The sequence below is a fragment of the Ceratotherium simum genome, chromosome 16 (assembly GCF_057802395.1).
Source record: "Ceratotherium simum simum isolate JZ-2026a chromosome 16, ASM5780239v1, whole genome shotgun sequence".
NCBI lineage: Eukaryota > Metazoa > Chordata > Mammalia > Perissodactyla > Rhinocerotidae > Ceratotherium > Ceratotherium simum.
Window position 1 is genome coordinate 15292449 of NC_141915.1, and position 19738 is coordinate 15312186.

At 52.9% G+C, this 19738-nt stretch overlaps 1 protein-coding gene across 2 annotated transcripts; it reads left to right on the forward strand.

Moving 5' to 3' along the window:
• Positions 1–1747: 1747 nt before the first annotated feature.
• Positions 1748–19031, forward strand: CCDC92B (coiled-coil domain containing 92B). Of its 2 annotated transcripts, XM_014789811.2 has the most exons (4): positions 1748–1881; positions 11368–11520; positions 15518–15565; positions 18387–19031. In XM_014789811.2, the coding sequence occupies exons 2-4, from the start codon at positions 11391–11393 to the stop codon at positions 18998–19000; spliced, it is 792 nt and encodes a 263-aa protein (XP_014645297.2). In that variant the 5' UTR covers positions 1748–1881; positions 11368–11390; the 3' UTR covers positions 19001–19031. The 2 variants fall into 2 exon arrangements, with proteins under 2 accessions (XP_014645297.2, XP_087296757.1); XM_087440631.1 differs by lacking the exon at positions 1748–1881 and having other exon boundaries at positions 10400–11520.
• Positions 19032–19738: the final 707 nt, after the last annotated feature.

Below are 19738 nucleotides of genomic sequence, written 5' to 3' on the forward strand. Positions count from 1 at the left end.
GAGTTCTGTCTCTCTGGCCACATTCTTTGGATGGCCCTGCGAGGAGTTGTCAGACAATCATTTACAAGGGAAGTCTCCATTTGTAAAGGTTATCTCCCTCTCTGTATTGGAAAAAGGGGGGATGAGCTCATTTCCAGTGACTTATCAATGTGGGAGGTGAGGCCTTGGGGCTGCATAATAAACCTTACTCTTGTTTACTGTGCTTTAGTGGTAATCTCCTGTAACTGACTCCCCCCACCCCCAAAATCCTCCTCTGTCATTGGCTGAACATGGTATTTAAGACAGAATTTCTGCTATTGTGTTGAGAAACGCAGTGTCCCTGCTTTCTCCCATGTATACATGTTATTAAACTTGGTATTATTTTCTCCTGCTAACCTGTCTTATTAATTATTTGGCCAGCCATAAGAACCTTAAGGAAAAGGGCAGAGGGAGATTCTCCCTCTTCCCCCCAACAACACCCAAGACCAGTTAAGGCTTAAAAGATGACTGGGGAGGGTAGGGAGGAAAGGAATCCATAGGGAGAAGGCAGGGAGCCCTTGAGGTCAGTGGGCTGCAGGGACACTCCCCCAGGCCCTCATGCCGGGTCTCCCAGTTCTGGAAACAAAGGCAGAGGACCTCTCTGGACAGTTGGCCCAGGGGGCAGAGCAGTGAGAATTTGGCTGGCAATGGAGTGGGAAAAGCCAGACCAGCCCTTTAGTCTGAATCCCCTCAGTCCCTTCCTCTGGTCCCTGAAGGCAGGGATGGAAATGACTTGCCCAGGGCTCTGAGACACCTGCCACTCACACAACGCCACCTGGTCCCTTGTCATCATGAGCATGAATGCCTAATGAGCACTCAGCACTGTTTTAAGCACTTTACCTGTGTTAATTCATTCAATCTTCACAAAAACCCAAAGATCTTATGAGCTGCATGGACCATCCTTGTCCCATTTTACAGATGAGACTGAGGCCCAGGGAAGAGGAAGGTATGGGTAGAGCCAGAATTAGAAGCTAAGCAGGCCTGCTCCAGAAGCCTCTCACGGGCAGTGAAAACGGATCGACACCAATGTCCTGGACTTTAGAGTTTATAAGGGATTGTCTCTTGGCTCTTGGGACCCTCACATAGAGGGAAAGAGGGTGTCTTATCAACTGGAGCCCAGAGAGGTGATGTGACTCACACAAGGTCACACAGCTAGAGAGAAGTCTGGGGCAGCTTTGCTACCATCTAGGCACAGGGTAGGTTTCCTGACCCCTGGTCAGCTCGCCCTCCACCCCAACCCTTCCCTGGGCCAGTGGGGGCACTGTCTGTTGTTCCTACACCAGGGGGTGGGCGGAGGGGCGGAGCGGATCGCGGCCTGGCGGCCTGGGCGCTGTCCGCGGTGCTGATCCGCTCGCCGCGCCCTTGCTCTCCAAGTGGCCGGCGGGTTCCCCGGGTTTCCCTTCCAGCTCCCAGCCAAAGCCAGCTCCGAGAGTTCGGCGGCCCGCCGGGGTCCCTAGGCCTGGCTCCCGGGACTTCCGGGGTTCCCCCTCCCCCGACCGCGCGCCGCCAGCCTCCCCTCCCCCCGCCCCGCCCACGGCCCCTCCCCGCCAGTCCCAGGTCCCTCCCCTCCCCCCTTATCTCTCCCGCCCCCCGCTCTCCCCTACGGCTCGTTCGCCAGTTCCGGTCACGTTGCTGGGTGTTTACGCCTGGAGCCCGCCCCAGGCCCCCCCCCCAGCGCCCCGGAGCCCCCCGGAGCCCCGGCCCGAACGCCCCGCAGCCTCGCAGCAGCTGATGGCGCCGCAGCCGGGGCGGGCGCTGCGGATCCCCGGGCGCAGCTAGCGCGGGGAGGAAGAGCGCCTCCCCCAACCCGGCCAAGCCCGGACCCAGGGCTCCGCTGGCCCGTCGCTCCCCCAGGTCCCGAAGGTGAGGATGCCGGTGGGCGTGGGGGGTGGGCGCCGGGATTCCCCCGGGAGGGCTGGCGCCGGGCTGGGCACCGCGGCGCGCGGGAGGCGGACAGGACCCGCGGGCTGCTGGCAGAAGTTGTCTTCTGCTGCCCAGACTCGGGCCCTTCCTGGCCCTGGTGGAGAGTCCAGAGCTGCCCGAGGTCAAGCCATCGCTACCTCCTGCCACCTCCCACCACACACATCTTTCTTTCTGCCTCCCTTTCCCTGTCCTCCCTGGTACCTCTCTTCCCCGTCCTCCTCAGTCTCCACATCCCCCCCTGCCTTCTCTGGGAGTAACATTCGAGGCATAATCAGGGCAGAACATCAAGACTGAAGGGGGTAGGGGCTCCGGTTTTCCTATACATCCCACTCCCGTGTCGCTGGATCCTCAGCTTTGCTGAGGTTGGGGGTCCTGAAATCTTCAGTGGAGGAGGGAATCCATAGCCTAGGGGTATTGGGGGAGGAGGGGCTCTGGAGTGGAGAGGACCGCAAGACCCCTAAAGAACGTGGCTCCATCACTGGCCAAGTGACCCCACTTTGCAAAGAGTCCCAGACATTTGTCAAGGGCTGACTTCTACTTCCAAACTCAAGTCCCCAGGAGATCCAAGGACTTGAGAGGGGAGTAATTATTTTTTTGTGCATGTACTTACTTGCCCTGGTGATTCCTAATAACACTCAACCTATTCTCCCTGTCTCACCAACATTCGTTGCATGCCTGTTCAATGCAGGGGATTCCCAGAGACAAAGCCCTGCCCTCAGGAAGCTTATGGCTTAGAGCAGAAGGCAGGTGCACACACACACCCCTACGCGTGCGCGCACACACACACACACAGAATGAAGTGTGATACATGGCAGAATGCCTGGGAAACACAGACGCAGGAGTCATTACAGCTTGGTGGGGGTCAGGGAAGGCTTCATGGGAAAGATGGCATCTGAGCAGGACCTTGAATAATGGGTCAGGTTTCAGGAGGCAGAGGATAATCAGTGAGGGGATGTCCACGGGTATGGGAAGAGTTTGTTGTGAGAGCAGCAAGAGGTAGAATCTGAAAGAGGAGGAGATCAGACTGCAAACGTGGACTGCGTTTAGATTGTGAAGGGCCTTAAATGCCAGGGTGAGCACCCAGTGGGGTGCTCCTACTTGCCAGGCATTGTAGTTGTGTATACTGGGCAAGTTACTTAACCTCTGTGAGCCTCTGTTTCCTCATCTATGGAGTGGATATACTAATAGACCCTTCAATGAAGGTTGTAAAGGTAAATGAGTAAATATATGAAAAATGCTAAGAACAGTGCCAGCCACTTATTATTATTATCATAAGTATTATTACCTGTGCATCCATATCTGAGAAAGACAATTCTTGAGTTCCTGCTCTCCCCCCTACCCTGGGCCTCAGACTCAGGTAGTAAAGAGGAATAACAACTAAGAAAAGTCAAAAAACATGTTAATTCATTTATTTATTCATTTATTACCATGCCTGTCCTATCTAAAATACCTGTCCTGGCTATAAGAATAATAAAAATAAGTTTAACATGCTCCTTAAAACAAGAAGGCATTCTTAAAGAATTTTAACAAACTGTGGGTATTGAGTGTTCAGAACAGTGCAAGGGTATTTGTTGACTCAATAAATATTTTCAGTCCCAAAGAGAAAAGAAACATTAAGAATGAAATTGAAACTGGGACAAGAGACGCGGTCGGGGGGTGAGGGGTGGCAGACAACGCAAACTCCACGCAAGCAGAAAGCAAGAGGCTTCAGTTCTGGTTCCTCTCCCAGGGACTTGGTCTGCCTGAGGAAGAGATGGGGGCAGCAGAGGCCAGGGGACACTGAGGAGACCAAGGGAGGGGGAGTGGTTAGCCACTCAAGGAAAGATTGGACTGTAAAAGTGGTTTTCAAACTTTTGGTTAGCAGAAGCCTTTTCTCCAATGAATTTGTATGTCCAAGCCCATCTTCTAAAAGAGAGATAAAATTAGCAAAGCCTCAAGCTCTGCCCTTTGCCTCCAACCCTTTTGGCAACATCTGCAGAACTCTGGGGCCTATAGAGCAAAATTTGAAAACCACTGATTCGGATGATTTGGAAGGCCCTCTGAGCCCTGAGTGCTATGATTCTGTACTTTCTGTGGCTCTTCCAACCCAAAGAACTATAAAAACTGGAGAGGGGAGAGAACTACAATTTCCTACTTGCCAAGTCAGTTATAGTCGGATAGCTGGGAAGGAAAGTGGGTACCTAGAAGCTCCAAAGAGAAGCAGGAGGCGAGATTGTTTTTTGTTTTTTGTTTTCTGAGGAAGATCAGCCCTAAGCTAACATCTGCCAATCCTCCTCTTTTTTGCTGAGGAAGACTGGCCCTGGGCTAACATCCGTGCCCATCTTCCTCCACTTTATATGGGACTCCGCCACAGCATGGCTTGACAAGCAGTGTGTCGGTGTGCGCCTGGGATCCGATGAACCCCGGGCCACTGCAGCAGAGCGCATGCACTTAACCGCTATGCCACCGGGCCGGCCCCGGTGAGATCGTTTTCAGAGACCAGGAGCCCAGGCCTTAGAGGGTCAGAATTGTGCCAAGGTCAGAGGATTCCCGAGCCTGACACTTTGTCTATAGTTGGGGACCTGAGCACAGAAGGCTTCTCCCACCAACTTCCCCAAGGGGAAAAATATCTGTAACTTTCAAACAGATGAGAGGCATATCAAAAGCACTTGGGATTAACTCTATAAATTGTGAACCGTGTGTTACAGGCCCTTTTTTATTCTTGATGACAATTTTTAAGAATGAACATTTTTTATCAAACTAGAAATTTAAAACAAAGAAGATCTAGGAGCACAGGGAAAAGGTGGACAGCAGAAACAATGCAGGCCCTGAGGTGGTCAAGACAGGGGTCAGAGGTGAGGGACCTTTCTCACTTTAACCTGTGAGGCTGGGCATTTTGGGCTGGATGTCGGGGAAGATGGAGCTGATAGCTCTAACTCTTCAGCTGCTGCCACTGGCCTGGACCAAGTCCTCAGGCATAAGCTTCTTCTAAAGCCGGACAGTTCCATGGGCCGGCCCCGTGGCTTAGCAGTTAAGTGCTCGTGCTCCGCTGCTGGCGGCTCTGGGTTTGATCCTGGGCGTGCACCGACGCACCGCTTCACCGGCCATGCTGAGGCCACGTCCCACATACAGCAACTAGAAGGATGTGCAACTATGACATACAACTGTCTACTGGGGCTTGGGGGAAAATAAATAAATAAAATTATAAAAAATTAAATAAAATAAAGCCAGGAGGTTCCAGTACTGCATTTCTATGCAAAACCCTGACATTTTCCTGGGTTGGGCCTTCTGAAGTGCGTGCGACTCCCTAGCCACACAGAGAGATCTGAGTTGTGCCTGATGCCCCCGTCTCCACTGCATCTCCCGCCCTCCCCAAACAAACTAAATAACATCTAAGAAAGAATATTTGCCAAGGTCATTTGTGACCCAAATTTCTGCCCTGAGGAAAGCAACCTGCCTAGTTAGAAGCAAACACTCAAGTCCTTCTGGGAAGGCGCAGAAACAACTGGTTGGCTCAGCCTCTCACTGTGGCCAGAGTCCAGTCTCCAGGGCTGTGTGGAAGGGGCTTTTACTCTTTAGAAACATTTGCATTTCAGCGGCTGGGAACAGACATTTTCTCTTTTCATTGTAAGCACAGACCCACACACCCTCATCCTCCAAGTACACACACAGCAGACACATAGATGCAAGAGAAGCAAGAACCCCCCCACACACACACACACATGCATGTATGTATACATACCTGCACTCTTCGAGGCACACACACAGGCTCAGGTACATGTACAGATACATAGGCACACACATCCCAACATAGATAGACAGTAGACAGACATAGCTCACCTGTTTCTTCTGAGTTATGCACCAGTATGTCTATTCGACTACCTGCTTGACATCTATTTCTCCTTGTTGGAGGTCTCTTGAGTATGTCAAATCTAACATGTCTCAGGCTTGATTTTCCCTTCTCTGTAAATCTGCTCCTCCATCAGTCTGCCCCAGCTCCACAAATTCACTCACTCATGCATTCTACACATATTTACCAAGTACCTCCTGTTTGCCAGATTCTGTGCTAGGTACTAGGAAACAGGAGGAAGCAAAACAGAGTCCTTCATCCTGTGTTGCCAACAATCTGGCAGGGGAAACAGACAATAAACAAAAATGTAATATATGCATGTGGTAATAAGTTCATGGAAGAAAAACAATGCAGATTAAGGGAATGGAGAGTGACAGAGGGTTCTGTTTTAAATCAGGCAATCAGAGAAGGGCCCTGAGGAGGTGACATTTGAAGAGAGTCCCAAATGAAGGGAGGGTCTGGGCCATGAGGGCGTCTTGGCGAAGGGCATTCCTGGCAAAGGGGATAGCACATACAAAGTCCCTGAGGCGAGAGTGTGGTTAGCACGTTCAGGAACAGCCAGGAGGCCAGAGTGGCTGGGGTGGAGCCAGCAGTGGGACAGCAGTAGGAGATGAGAGCAGACAGAGCTGGGGCGATTGTGCAGGGTCTGGTAAGAACTTTGGATTTGGTGTTAAGTGTGATGGGAAGCCAATGGAGGGTTTTGAGTGGGAAGTGGGGAGACATGATCAGATTTGCTAAAGGGACTCTGGCTGCTGTGTGAAAAACAAGGGCAAGAGTGGAAGGGAGAAGTCAGGTAGGAGGCCACTGCAGTGGTACCAGGGGGATGGCAATGGCTGGGACTAGGGAGACAGCAATGGAGATAGCGAGAACTGATTGGATTTAGGACACTTTTTTTGAGGAAGACTGGCCATGGGCTAACATCTGTTGCCAATCTTCCTCTTTTTCTTTATTCTCCCCAAAGCCCCAGTACATAGTTGTATATCATAGTTGTAGAGTTGTAGCTCTTCTGTGTGGGACGCCGCCTCAGCATGGCTTGATGAGTGGTGAGTAGGTCTGCGCCCAGGATCTGAACTGGCGAACCCCAGGCCACCAAAGCAGAAGGCGCGAACTTAACCCTACACCACTGGGCCAGCCCCCTTAAGACATTTTTTTGAAGGTAGAGCCAACAGGATTTGCACATGGATTGGCTGTGGACTACGAAAAAGAGAGGAATCAAAGATGACTCCTAAGTTTGGGGCCTGACCAACTGACAGAACAGGTAAATAGCAGTGCTGTTTATCAAGACGGTGAACTGTGGGCAAGAGCAGGTTTGTAGGAGGGATCACAGGAGTTCAGTCCTGGGACTTGTGAAGGACCTATTAGACATCCAAATGGACATATTAGGGAATCAGTCTAGTGTGCAGGGGAGAGTTAGTCTAGGGGTCAACATATAGATCGTATTTACAGCCATGGGATTGGACGAGATCACCTGAGGGGTGATTAGATAGAGAAGAGGTCTAATGTGAAAGATGAGGAAGTGGGGAACGATCCAGCAAATGTGCCTTCATACTTGAGTTGGCAAAGCTGGAGAACTGCTCTCCGCGTCATCATGACCTAATCCAATCCATCCCCACATCCTGCCAATTCTACCCCCAACATACACCTGGAACTTCTCCCCATCTCACCTCCATCATCTGGTCCAGGCCTCCATCATCTCTCACCTTGACCACTGCTACATTCTCCCAGCTGACCTCCCCACCCCCCTAATCCGCCCTCCCCAGAGCAGCCAATGCTGTTTTAAAAATGCAAATCATATCACACCTGTCTCCTGCTTAAAATCCTTTAACTTCCCAATTCGCTTACTATTAACCCAAAATTCTTGACATAGTTGACAAGACCCTGTGTGATCCTTCTCTTGCTAACCTCACTTCCTGAGACCCTCCCCCAATACCTTCCACTTCAGGCTTCTCCAGTGGTAGCAATATCTCTGTTCCTCAAAAAGACCATGTGAAGCACTTAGCACAGGGCTTGGCACATAGTAGGCACTCGATAAATGTAAGCTATCATTATTACCCTCCCTCTGGGCCTCCACAGATGCTGTTCCCTGTTTGGGATGCTCTTCCCTTTACTCTTCTAACTCCTACCCCACCCCCTTCAAGTCTGTATTAGTTTTCTATTGCTGCATAACAAATTACCACAAACTAAGTGGCTTAACATAAATTTATTGTCTCACAGTTTCCCAGGATCAAGAGTCTGGCATGTTTTACTTGGGTCCTCCACTCAGGGTCTCACAGGGCTGAAATCAAGGCAGGCTGCATCTGAAGGCTCAACAGGGGAAAGATCCACTTCCAAGATCCCTTAGGTTGTTAGTAGAATGTACTTCTTTGCGGTTGTAAGACTGAAGTTCCCTTTGTCTTGCCAGCTGTCAGCCAGGGACCATTCTCAATACTAGCGGCCTCTCTCAGGTCCTTGCCTGTGGCTTCCTCCATAGGCTCGCTCACAGTGTGGCAGATTACCCCTTCAAGGCCAGCAGCAGAATCTCTCTCAGGCTTCAGATCTCTTCCTTCAGTAAGGGCCCTTTGAACTGGCCTGCCCACAACAATCTCGCTTTTGATTAATTGCAAGTCAACTGATTGGAGACCTTAATTACATCTGAAAAATCCCTTCACCTTTGTCATATTTATATTTTTTCCCCCAAAGCCCCAGTACATAGTTGTATGTCATAGTTGCACATCCCTCCAGTTGCTGTATGTGGGACACAGCCTCAGCATGGCAGGAGAAGCGGCGCGTTGGTGCGCGCCCGGGACCCAAACCCGGACCACCAGTAGCGGAGCGCACACACTTAACCGCTAAGCCACGGGGCAGGCCCCATCTTTGTCGTATAACCTAACCACAGGAGTGAAATCCATCATAATACAGCCCCACCCACACTCAAGGAGGGGGAATGGTACAGGAGGCCGTGCACACCAGGGCTGGGAATCTTGGACACCATCTTGGAATTCTGCCTGCCTGAAGGTTTCAGCCTAAAATCACTTCCTCAGAGAGCCCTTCCCTGACCCTAAAGCTAAAATAGGTCCCACTTTATATTCTCTCACATTACCCTGTAAGTTTCTTTCATGGCACTTATCACAGATTGCAATTGTATACTTATTTGTATTATTATTTGTCTGTTTGATGCATGTATTTATTTGTTTGATTCACTCCTCCTCACCCCTTGAGCTCCATGAGAGCAAGAATTTTGTTTTATCACTGCTTCCCCCATACTCAGCACAGTGGTTGGTAATAGTAAATCATTAAATGAATGAATGATGAACAAACGAGCAAATCAAGACAGGGATGGGGCTGGCCCCATGGCATAGTGGCTAAGTTCAGCGTGCTCCGCTTCGGTGGCCCGGGGTTTGCAGGTTCAGATTCCAGACGCGGACCTATACCACTCTGTCAGCCATGCTGTGGCAGGCGTCCCACATAGAAAATAGAGGAAGATTGGCATGGATGTTGGTGGGGGCTAATCTTCCTCAAGCAAAAAAGAAAAAGAGGAAGATTGGCAACTGATGTTAGCTCAGGGCGAATCTTCCTCACCAAAATAAAAGACAGGGATTAACCTGCTCACACAACAAAAAGGCAGAGAAGAGAAGGGATGCAGCATTGATTGAGCCAGGTCCTGTGCTAAGTGCTCTACACCCTTTAATCTCATTTCATCCTCTCAGCTATCCTAGGGCTGTCCCTGTTAGTAGCCTCATTTTACAGAGAGGGAAACCAGGTTAACCTTCTTGCCCAAAGTCACACAGCAGGTAACTGAAAGACCTAGGATTCAAACCCAGGACTGTTCTCGGTGCAAACATTGGGAACTTTCTTTGGATTCAAGACTTGGTTGGAGGGCCAGCCCCGTGGCTTAGCGGTTAAGTGCGTGCGCTCCGCTACTGGCGGCCCGGGTTCGGATCCTGGGTGCGCAACGACGCACCGCTTCTCTGGCCATGCTGAGGCTGCATCCCACATACAGCAACTAGAAGGATGTGCAACTATGACATACAACTATCTACTGGGGCTTTAGGGGAAAAAAAAGGAGGAGGATTGGCAATAGATGTTAGCTCAGAGCTGGTCTTCCTCAGCAAAAAAAAAGAGGAGGATTAGCATGGATGTTAGCTCAGGGCTGATCTTCCTCACAAAAAATAAAAAAGACTTGGCTGGAGAATTGGGTCTGCCACCACTTACTGCCCATGTGAACTGGCACAAGTCACTTCTGCTCTGAGTCTCAGCTTCTTTGTCTGTGAAATGTAGGTGGTACTACCTCCTGAAGAGTGGTTGGCAGAAGTAAGATAACGTGTATAAAGTTCCCTAAACATAGCAGATAGTCAGCAAATGTAGCCACTGATTCCCACAGGCCAAAGGGCCAGCCCCTGCTGAAATGAAAGCCCTGTTTGGTTGGGTGAGGGAGCTTGGGGGTACAAGGGGAGGGGGCTCGGAGAGAGGAACCTGTGAATGTGAGGTTCTCCAGTGGACCTGCTTGATGTGACCCTACAAATGAAAATCTCGATTTGCAGAGACTGACATGGAAGCCAGTCAGGAGGGGACCATTTGCTGAACAGAACCGTCCATCCACTGGCCTCCCTCTCCACTGCCCAGGGAATTCCTGGGGCAGGTGGAGGCGGGTCCTTCAAAGCTTAGGGAGTCCCTGGCAGAAAAGGCATGAGCTCTGAGTGCTGGGCTCCGAAGGTCTGGGCCTCCACTGCCCTCTGCCTCCTGTTGTTGCCCTCTGCCTCTGCTTTTCCAGGACGCTGTTCGTCACAGAAGAGACTCACTGGGAAAGGGGTGGGGCCGGAAAAGAGCTGAAAACCAGGCCATCATCAGGATTCAGCGATGCAAACCTCCCCCTCCCATCACAGTGTCTTAAGTTTCCACCATGGATTCACTGCTTGTGTCTCCATATCACCCTCCTCCATTCCTCTTTTAAAAAGGAACTCCACCACCTGCCTTCAGCCCAGAGTCAGTGTTAGTAAAACATTCATCAGATCTTCCTCCTCTGTGATCTGGAAGAACCCAGAGTCCTGGGTTGAGGTTAAGTCAGAGAAATGGAGTTGAACTGGGAGAGGGATGTGCTCTAACCATCATGCTGCCCTGCCAGTTGACAGTCACCCTTGAGCTAGGATGCTTGCAGGATGGCAGTGCTGGAAGAGACTTCAGGATTCATCCACTCCACAATTCCCTCATTTTATGCATGAGAAAACCAAGAGCCCAGAGAGGCAGAGGGCTTGCCCAAAGTCACCCAGCTGGGTAAGAAGCAGGATAGAGCCCAAGTCTCTGTCTCTCTTTGCTGACTTTGCTGCTCCGTTTGTTTTCTTTTCCGAGAAGTAGAAGAGGCTAAAGTTACATGGGTGCAGGGGAGTGAAGCCATTTCCCTCTGAGCCTCTGGTTCTTCATCTGTTAAATGGGAATCTTCCCTACCAACACACCCACCTGTTCATGAAGCTTCAGTGAGTAAATACAGGGGCAACGACTGTGGTGGCAGAATTTTCTACCTGGTGGCAGCAGGACCCCAGATTGGAGGAGACTGTGGGATTTGAGTATGAGCAGGGCAGATGGGCCCAGAAGATGTGGGATCACCTTGTCATCCTCCCCAGGTGGGGCCCAGGCCTGGGTTGCCATGGATACCGTGTCCCTGGAGCATCAGATCCAGAGCGTGCAACGACACATCAGCTTCCTGAAAAAAGAGCAGATGGCCCTGCTGCGAGACCTGCACCTGGAAATCCTGAGGCTGCAGAAACGCTGCTCAGGTGAGGCCAGGAGGGACAGCTGGGTGAGGGGTGGGGGCGGGGGCGACTGTCCCCATCATAAGCACTATCTCTGATAGGGTGCCCACCATGAGCCTCTTTAAGCTTCACAACAATCCTGCAGGGTGGGTGTTCATCACCTGTTTTCCAGATGAGGAAACTGAGTCTTGGGGAGGTGAGATACGAGTTTCAGGGCACAGGGCTCTGGTTTGGTAGCAGAGGGAAACCTGGGGACATTCCTGGGGATTCCTGTCCTTTTCTACTAAATGTCCATCAAGGACCTCCCAGCCTTAAGGATCCCTTAGTCTAGGTGGGGAGACACACACACTAACAGGTTATATTAAGATATAGAGAAAATAAAGAAAGCCGGCGGGAGTTCACGGGCAGGATCATGTCCAGCTTGAGGCGTGGGTGATGGAGGAGGGGACCAGGCATCCCAGGCTCCCCAGAGGAGGGAGCGTTTCCACTTCCTGAAGGCTGAGCAAGATTTAGACACGCTGAGATATTACGGGGGAATGAGGGTGGAGAAAGCATTCCAAATGACAGGAACAGCATGGCAAAGTCCTGAAAGTAGGAAACCAAAAGCTCCTGAAAAGTTCTATTTGACTGGATAAAGCTATGCTTAAAGCTGATGAAAAATCCAGCTGGAGCCAGATCGCGGAAGACCTTGACAGATATTAGGACAGCTAAGAAGTTTGGCCTGTCCTCCTGGGTAGTGGGGAGCCACTGAACGTTTTTGAGCAGCATCATGCTGCCTTAAGAAACTCAATCTGGGGGCCGGCCCGGTGGTGCAAGCGGTTAAGTGCGCGCGATCCGCTGCGGCGGCCTGGGGTTCCCCGGTTCGGATCCTGGGCGCATACCGATGCACTGCTTGGCAAGCCATGCTGTGGCGGCGTCCCATATAAAGTGGAGGAAGATGGGCACGGATGTTAGCCCAGGGCTGGTCTTCCTCAGCAAAAAAAGAGGAGGATTGGCAGATGTCAGCACAGGGCTGATCTTCCTCACAAAAAAAAAAAAGAAAAGAAAAAAAGAAACTCAATCTGGCAGTGGTATGGAAGATGAATTGGTGGGAGAGGAGGCAGAGAGACTAGTGACAGGGGAGAGATGAAGGAGGATGGAAAGGGGAGGACCAGTGGGAGGCAGATTGAAGGAAAGGACTTGGCAACTGATTGGATTTGTGAGCAGAACAGAGGGAGGTGCCAAGGATGAACTAAATCCCAGGCCTGACCTCCACTCCTGGCCCTCAGGCCTTGGCTGCCTGGGCCTCTCAGAGGCTTGGTCCTGGGCCAAGTGCTCATCCAGGCTGAGTCTCCAAGTGCAGGCTTTAGAGCCAATGACTCCTTGAATGTCTCAGCTGGAACGGCCCAACCTCTTCATTGTACAGGTAGGTAAACTGAGGCCCAGAGAGAGTCACAATATGTTAGTGGCAGAGCCAGGACTAGAACCCAGGGCTCCAGACTCCCAGTCATGCATGCCTCTGCAGCTTTCTGCACATTCTCTCCCCAAGACGCTCAGATTTCTACCTCCCTTCCAGGTTCTGCTCATGGGAGGCCCCCCATCCCCCAGAGGGTGTGATGACCTGCCTGGCTTCTCACTCTGTGGCACGAGGAGCCAGCAGTCCTGACTCTCAGCCCCTACAGCCTCCTCCAGCACCTGTCACATCCCAAGGCCAGGCTCCCTGCAGTCTCGCACAAAGCCTGGATGACAAGAGAGGCTGGCCCAGGGGGCAGGGATGGCCCAGGCCAACTCACTCCTGCCTGGTACCACTTTCTCATTGCAATGACAACACTAAAGGAAAACTAAGATGAGAAAACCCTAAAACCCCACAGCTCTTCCTCTGATTTATTTTTGCTTTGCCCTAATCCTGAAGACCTTGGTCCTTCCACTCAGAACACAGACCAGGATCCCAAGAAGGTGTAATAGCAGGAACAGAGGGCCTTCGTCCCGCCCCTCCCACCCTTCTCAGGCTGGTGTGGACCTGCAGCCTCTTGGTTATTGATTAAGGAGATAAAAATAACTCTGGCCTGGAACAGCCACCCTTGGGGCTGATATGACTGAATAAGGCCCTCCCTCCAAGGGGTGGGAGAGTGAGGAAGAGAAAAGAGTAGAGCAAAGGAGAAGATTAAAAAAAAAAAGATTAAAAAGGGACCCAGAGGCTGGGAAGGGGATGGGAGAGGAGAGGGGCTGGTGTAGGAGCTATGGGGGCAGAGCTGCAGGAGAGCCTGCCAGAAAGGGGTGACAACTCAGAATGGAGGGGCTTGAGAGGTGGGTGGGTGTGTTCTGGGTGGTGGGCAGCCTGGATGACAAGAACTGCCCCCGTGTACTCAGCACTGACTCAGCCATGGGCTGAACCCTCTGTTTATTTTCTCTCACTTAATCCCAGCAACAGCCCCTGGTGAGGTAGGTGTGATTCTGTCCCCATTGTGCAGATGAGAAAACTGAGGCTCAGAGAGGTGCTGTCACAGGCCCAAGGTCACACAATGTATGTGGCCTCACAGCATACTCATCTAAACCTTGGGGACTCTGCTCAGAAGATGGGCAGGGAGATTTGATGGATGGGGGAGCAGAGCCCAGCTGGAATTCTGTTTCCCCTCCCCCAGCTCCGGTGATTAAGGGCTGAGGAGAAACCAGCCCACAGGGAGTTAATGGCAGAGCTAAAATCCTTTGGGCTATGTCCCTGAACCTAGTCCAGGCTTCCTTGGGCTACATGGCAGGGCCTTGGAGGAGGGCCAAGTTGGCCCCAGGAAGCCCTGAGGGGTGGAGGCATCCGAGTCCTCCCAGGGGCCCCAGGGAGGAGGTTCAGGCTCTGGTCACAGCAGAAAGCCCAGGCACCCCAAGCTCTCTGTCTCCTAGCAATAGTTGGCCTCCCCAGGGAAGGCACCTCCAGCGAAGCCCCTGGTCTCCAGAAGAGCGGATGGGGCAGTGAGGAGGGGCAGGCAGAGAGCCCACGAGGCTAGTCTCTGTAGGTGCTGCTGGGCAGTGGTCCCAGAGACCTGCTACCTTCCCCAACCCCCAGGTTCACACACCTCCCTGCAGGCGCACACAGGTGCTCCTGAGTAGGTGCCCTCCGTCACAGGCAGCTGCAGCTCCCCTACTCCCTCCTGCCCCTTGGCAGCTCATGAGCCCTGGTGGAGTTGCCGGAATGGGGGCGGGGCTGGAAAAATGATCCAACTCTGCTGGCTGAGGGGTGGGGCATTCTGGGCTCTAAGGAATGGGGACTGGGAAGTCAGGCAGGCAGAGGGATGGTGGCTAGGCTGCCAGTGCCCAGGAGGAAACTGCTCCTGCACCGGCGCCCTTGGCGGGCTCCTTGGCTGCCCCGCCCCGCCCCCTCAGCACCAAGCCAAGTGCCATGCAGGCTTTGCCTCGCCAGGTGGCGCTGTCCTCCTTGAAGCCCCCTCCCGCCGTGCGGAATATGGCGGAACCAAGGCTTGGAAAGGGGCAGGGCTGATGTTCAGAAAATAACAGAGGCACAGCGGTACCGGCTGTGAAAAGTGAAACGCATGTGTCCTATTGGTAAATCGCCATTGCCCTGAGTCCCCGTCCAGTGGTCCCAAGCAGCCCAGGACACTCAAGCCTTCCCAGATCTACCAACTAAAAAATAAAGGGTCCAGCCCCTGCGCAGCAGGGGGTCCTCAAGAACCCTGATTGGTTGGCATGTTCAGTATTTGCATGTCACCCTTGGGAAGGGGCACATACTTCTCCAGCCCCAAAAGCAAGCCAGGCTCCTCAGTTCCACAAGGGTTGAACTAACCCCCAAATCCAGGCCACAGAGCTTGCGCTGGAAAGATCTCTGGGCTTAGAAACTAAGCTGTGCCTTGGCACCTCTCTTCATCTGTTCCGCTCACTGGGCTGTGGTCAAAGAGGTATGGGGGCGTTTCTAAGGATCCTTATTGCCACTTTTACTGGGCTGTGATTCCCTGATCTCTCTCACACACATTCTCTCTCTCTTACACACACACACACACACAGACACGACTGCCTTTTCTTTTCTCTCCCCCAGAACTGACCCATGACCTGGAGATGAGAGAGGCCCAGTCTCACCAACAAGGTAAGAGAAGAATGACTGGTGGGGAAGTGCCACGGGGCCAACAGGTCACCTTTTCCCCACCACTTAGTAGGACCCAAGCCTTCTCCATCCCCAGTCCAGACTTGGGGACTCCACTCCTCAGCTTGTTAAGCAGATGCGGGATGTCAGCCCCACTTGCCCACTCAGCTGGGTGACATTGTGCAGTGAACAACCTGCACCACCATACGTAGTGCCCTGTATCCATGTCTCTGTCCAAAGTACCAGAATGAATGCAGGAAGGAGATGGTGCCCAGGAAGTCTACCTGGCCGAATTCATTCCTTTCTGTGACCCACTTCCCCAATCCCTCCCATCCTTGCACAAACGATTCCCATGGTCAGTGTCCATGCCCTCCAAGATGCTGAGTGTCAAGATGCAACACAATGACAATATGGGGTCCTTGACTTCAAGGAACTTAAGTCTAGATGAGGGGAAAAGAGACACACACATTAGCAAATCCTTCATTTTGCAAAAGCATGACTTCTTGCCAATGTAGCAATTCCACTAAAAGATTTGTTTACAGATTATTAGTTCCCCCATAAAATGGGGCATGGGGCAGAGATGGTGTTCAGTAGGTATAGGGTTTCAGTTATGCAAGATGAAAAAGTTCTAGAGATCTGTGGCACAACAATGTGAGTATACTTAAACTACTGAACTACACTTAAAAATTGTTAAGATGGTAAATTTTAAGTTTTTTTTTTATGACAATTAAAACTTTTTTTAAATGGGAGGGGTTGCATTGTTGAGATCTTAACCACCAGATTATCTGATGTCTAAGAACTAGACTGGGTGTGACCCATTGTCTCCAAGTACAAGACACATTACCTGGCATGGAGAGGGACTCCATAAATGTTTAATTAAAAATTAATCACAGGGGCCAGTTTGCAGGTTCGGATCCCAGGTGCAGACCTATGCACTGCTTATCAAGCCATGCTGTGACAGGCATCCCACGTATAAAGTAGAGGAAGATGGGCACGTATGTTAGCCCAGGGCCAATCCTCCTCAGCAAAAAAAAAAAAGAAGAAGAAGAAGAATCACAAAAATAGCCTTTTTTTAGCCGGGAGAGATTTAAGAATGGACTCCCTGCCAGATTAATGTGCTGCTTATAGAGCAAGAGCTGCATGACCAAGAGTTAGGGATAGGGAAGGCTGGAAGCTTAAGGCAAAATGTTAGAAGCCCTACAAATTGCTTTGTATATTTGTGCATAAGGATCTAAACACTTATGGACTTGAACGAATTCTGCCCACTTCTTTAAGTGGCGACCTCTTGGTGCCTAGGTGCTTGGAGGAAGGGGGCACACATCCCAGACACCAGGTAAGGACAGTTCTGTGACAACAGCAGTTTCCACTCTCCCTACTGTCCTTCCTCTGAAAGGGCTTTTGGGGTCATCTGGGCTCAAGGCACTGCCACAGTGTTCTGGTTTTTACATTCTTTCTCAGTGGCCTTGAGAGCTTTCTTTTTTTGTCCTTTTCTTCTATGAAAATCACGGAGTGATTTTCATATCCCTTCCAGTTCCATCTTTTGCCTACCTTTTGTCACCTGTCCACTACTTATGTCCCTACACTCACTCACATATGCTACCTCAGGATACTGTCCCTGCTGAAATGGAGCTTGTGATCCAGGAGGCAGGGGCCCTCAACTCTGGGTGTACATTAGAATCACCTGGGAAGATTTGAGAAGTACCAGTTCCCAGGTTCAATCTCAGATTCTGATTCAATTGGTCTTTAGTTGGACCTGGGAAACTATTTTTTTAAAGCTCTCTAGGTGGGGCCGGCCCGGTGGCACAAGCGCTTAAGTGTGCGCGCTCCCCTGCGGCGGCCCGGGGTTCACTGGTTCGGATCCCGGGCGCGCACTGACGCACCGCTTGGCCAGCCATGCTGTGGCGGCGTCCCATATAAAGTGGAGGCAGATGGGCACGGATGTTAGCCCGGGCCAGTCTTCCTCAGCAAAAAAAAGAGGAGGATTGGCAGATCTTAGCACAGGACTAGTCCTCCTCACAAAAAAATAAAATAAAAAAATAAAAATAAAGCTCTCTAGGTGGTTCCAATATATATCCAGTGGCAAAGGCAACCGCCACTGCAGTGGCAAAGGCAGACAAACAAATTTAAAAATTACAAAGTGCAGTAAATTGCTTTCTCTGTGAAGGAAACAAAGTTCGGGCACACTGACTCCCCTCTCCTGCCCACGCTCCCAGTTCTTTCAGTCCCTTGCTCTTGCGTGTCTCTCCTGCTACAGGGCTTTTGCACAAGTTGTTCCCTCTGTCCGAAGCACCCTTCTCTCCCCTCTTCATTACTTAACTCCTATTCATCCTTCGGAGCCAAGCCCAAGCAGCTCTTCTGCTGAGAAGCCTGCCCTGATTAGGTCACATTCTCCTGTTACAGTCACGGCATTGGCACATGTCACAGAGGCAACCTCACATTCATTTGTGATTCTGTACTATACGTCCCCTACTATGCTGTAGTGCTGTAAGCTGCATGAGGACTGTTTTATTATCCACCATATCCCCAGTGCCTAACACAGTGCACATAGTTAGGGCTCAACAAATATTTCTGGGGTGAATAAATGGTCAGGGAGGGTTTTGCATTTAAGCTGAAACCTGAAGAATTAGAGGAGAGGCCAAGCAGAAGGCAGGAAGGTGCGAGGGCCCTGAGGAAGGCAGGCCAGTGTAGCCGGTGCGTGGGGAGTGACCGAGAGCGGCAGGACACGTAGCTGGGGAGGTGCGGGGCTCTGTTACGCGCATCGGTGGGCTGTGCAGGTTCGGCCAGGGGGGGACCGTCACCTCTGCCCTCTATCTCCTCTTTGCAGAGGCGGCGTCCCGGGAGCTGGAGAGCAAGTGCCGCGCGCTGGAGTCCCAGCTGGCGGCGCGGGCGGCGGCCAACGCGGAGCTGCGGCGGGAGGTGGCGCAGCGCGAGGCGCTGGTGTCGGCGCTGCGCTGCAGCCTGCGCGCCGAGGAGCGCCGCTTCTTGGAGGAGCTGCGGCGCCGCAGCCACCGCGCCACCGTGCTGGGCACCGAGCTGCAGAAGCACACCGAGGCGGCCGCCTACCTCTCCTGCCAGCTGCACGCGGCGCGCCAGAGACTGCAGACTCCGCGCCCGGGCCCCGGGGCCACCGCCGAGCCCCGGCCCCGCCGGCGCGCACAGCGGGCCCGCCGCTTGCCCGCCGCCGCCGAGGCCGTCGCCAAGGGCCCCGGCCGGGACTGGGCCGCCTGGGACCGCGCGGCCAGCGCCCTGGACGACGTGGACCCCATGCCCGACCCCGCGCTCTTCCTCTGCGCCCGGAGGCCCCCGCGGCCCAGCGGCCGCAGCCCGCGCCAGCCGCCTCGCCAGGAGCCCCCGGACCAAGCCGGCCTGCAGGCCGGGCCCTGCCGGAGCCCGCCGGGCGCGCCCAGCCCGCCCAGTGCGCCCGGGGACCCGGAGTAGGCGCGGGGCTGGCGGGGTGGGGAGTGGGGGAAGGCCGGCCCGAGCCCGGGCCCCGGCTGGGGACGCAGCTCGGGCGGCGCTGGCAGGTCCCAGAGGCCGAGGGAGCCGGTCCCTCCTCCAGGGGGCGGGCGGAGGCGTCCCCCGCTCCCCCACCCCTTCCAACCGCCCCCGCCTTTTGTATTTCCCGATGTTTCCGAAGCTTCGAGCTCTCCCCTCCCGCGAGGGAGCTCCTCCGCGGGGTTCAGCGAGCGTACTTGCAGTGCCCATCCTTATCTGGTCCCCACCCAGCCATTGGGAGGGGAGGGGGCAAGGGTCACGCCCTGCCCCAGGCAAGCTGACAATCTTTTGGCGGGAGGGGGAAGGCCGGGCTGGCCTCCGGAAAGGACCCAGAGTGGCACTTAGCACCCTTACGCCTTCCAGCTCCTCCCTGTGGCCTCCCCCGGCCCTGCACGGCTGCCCTTCCCACCGAGCCTTCCTCTGAGGAGAGGCTCTGGCTGAGGGCTAGAGGCTGGACCTTTCCCTCGGAAGCCGCGTTTCCTACTCCTCCCCCGCTGATAGGTCCTTACAGGTGAGCACCGAACACTTTAGGAGAACCTCCTCCCAGAGCTCCTGGGGAGAAAGTGTGGCCTAATGGAAGTTTGACCTTCTGCAAAGTAGCAGCCATAGACCCTTAGAGAGGATTACAGAGTGGGTTTGGTGGCAGAACCTGGGCAGCTCAGTGCTTCCCCAGGATGCCAA

Bases quoted from the DNA above. Each gene is read 5' to 3' on its own strand.
- CCDC92B (XM_087440631.1), top strand. From the start codon at position 11,313: ATGAGCAGGGCAGATGGGCCCAGAAGATGTGGGATCACCTTGTCATCC. The intron at 11,521-15,517 runs GTGAGGCCAGGA...TCTCTCCCCCAG, and splicing joins GCTGCAGAAACGCTGCTCAG to AACTGACCCATGACCTGGAG. The intron at 15,566-18,386 runs GTAAGAGAAGAA...TCCTCTTTGCAG, and splicing joins GGCCCAGTCTCACCAACAAG to AGGCGGCGTCCCGGGAGCTG.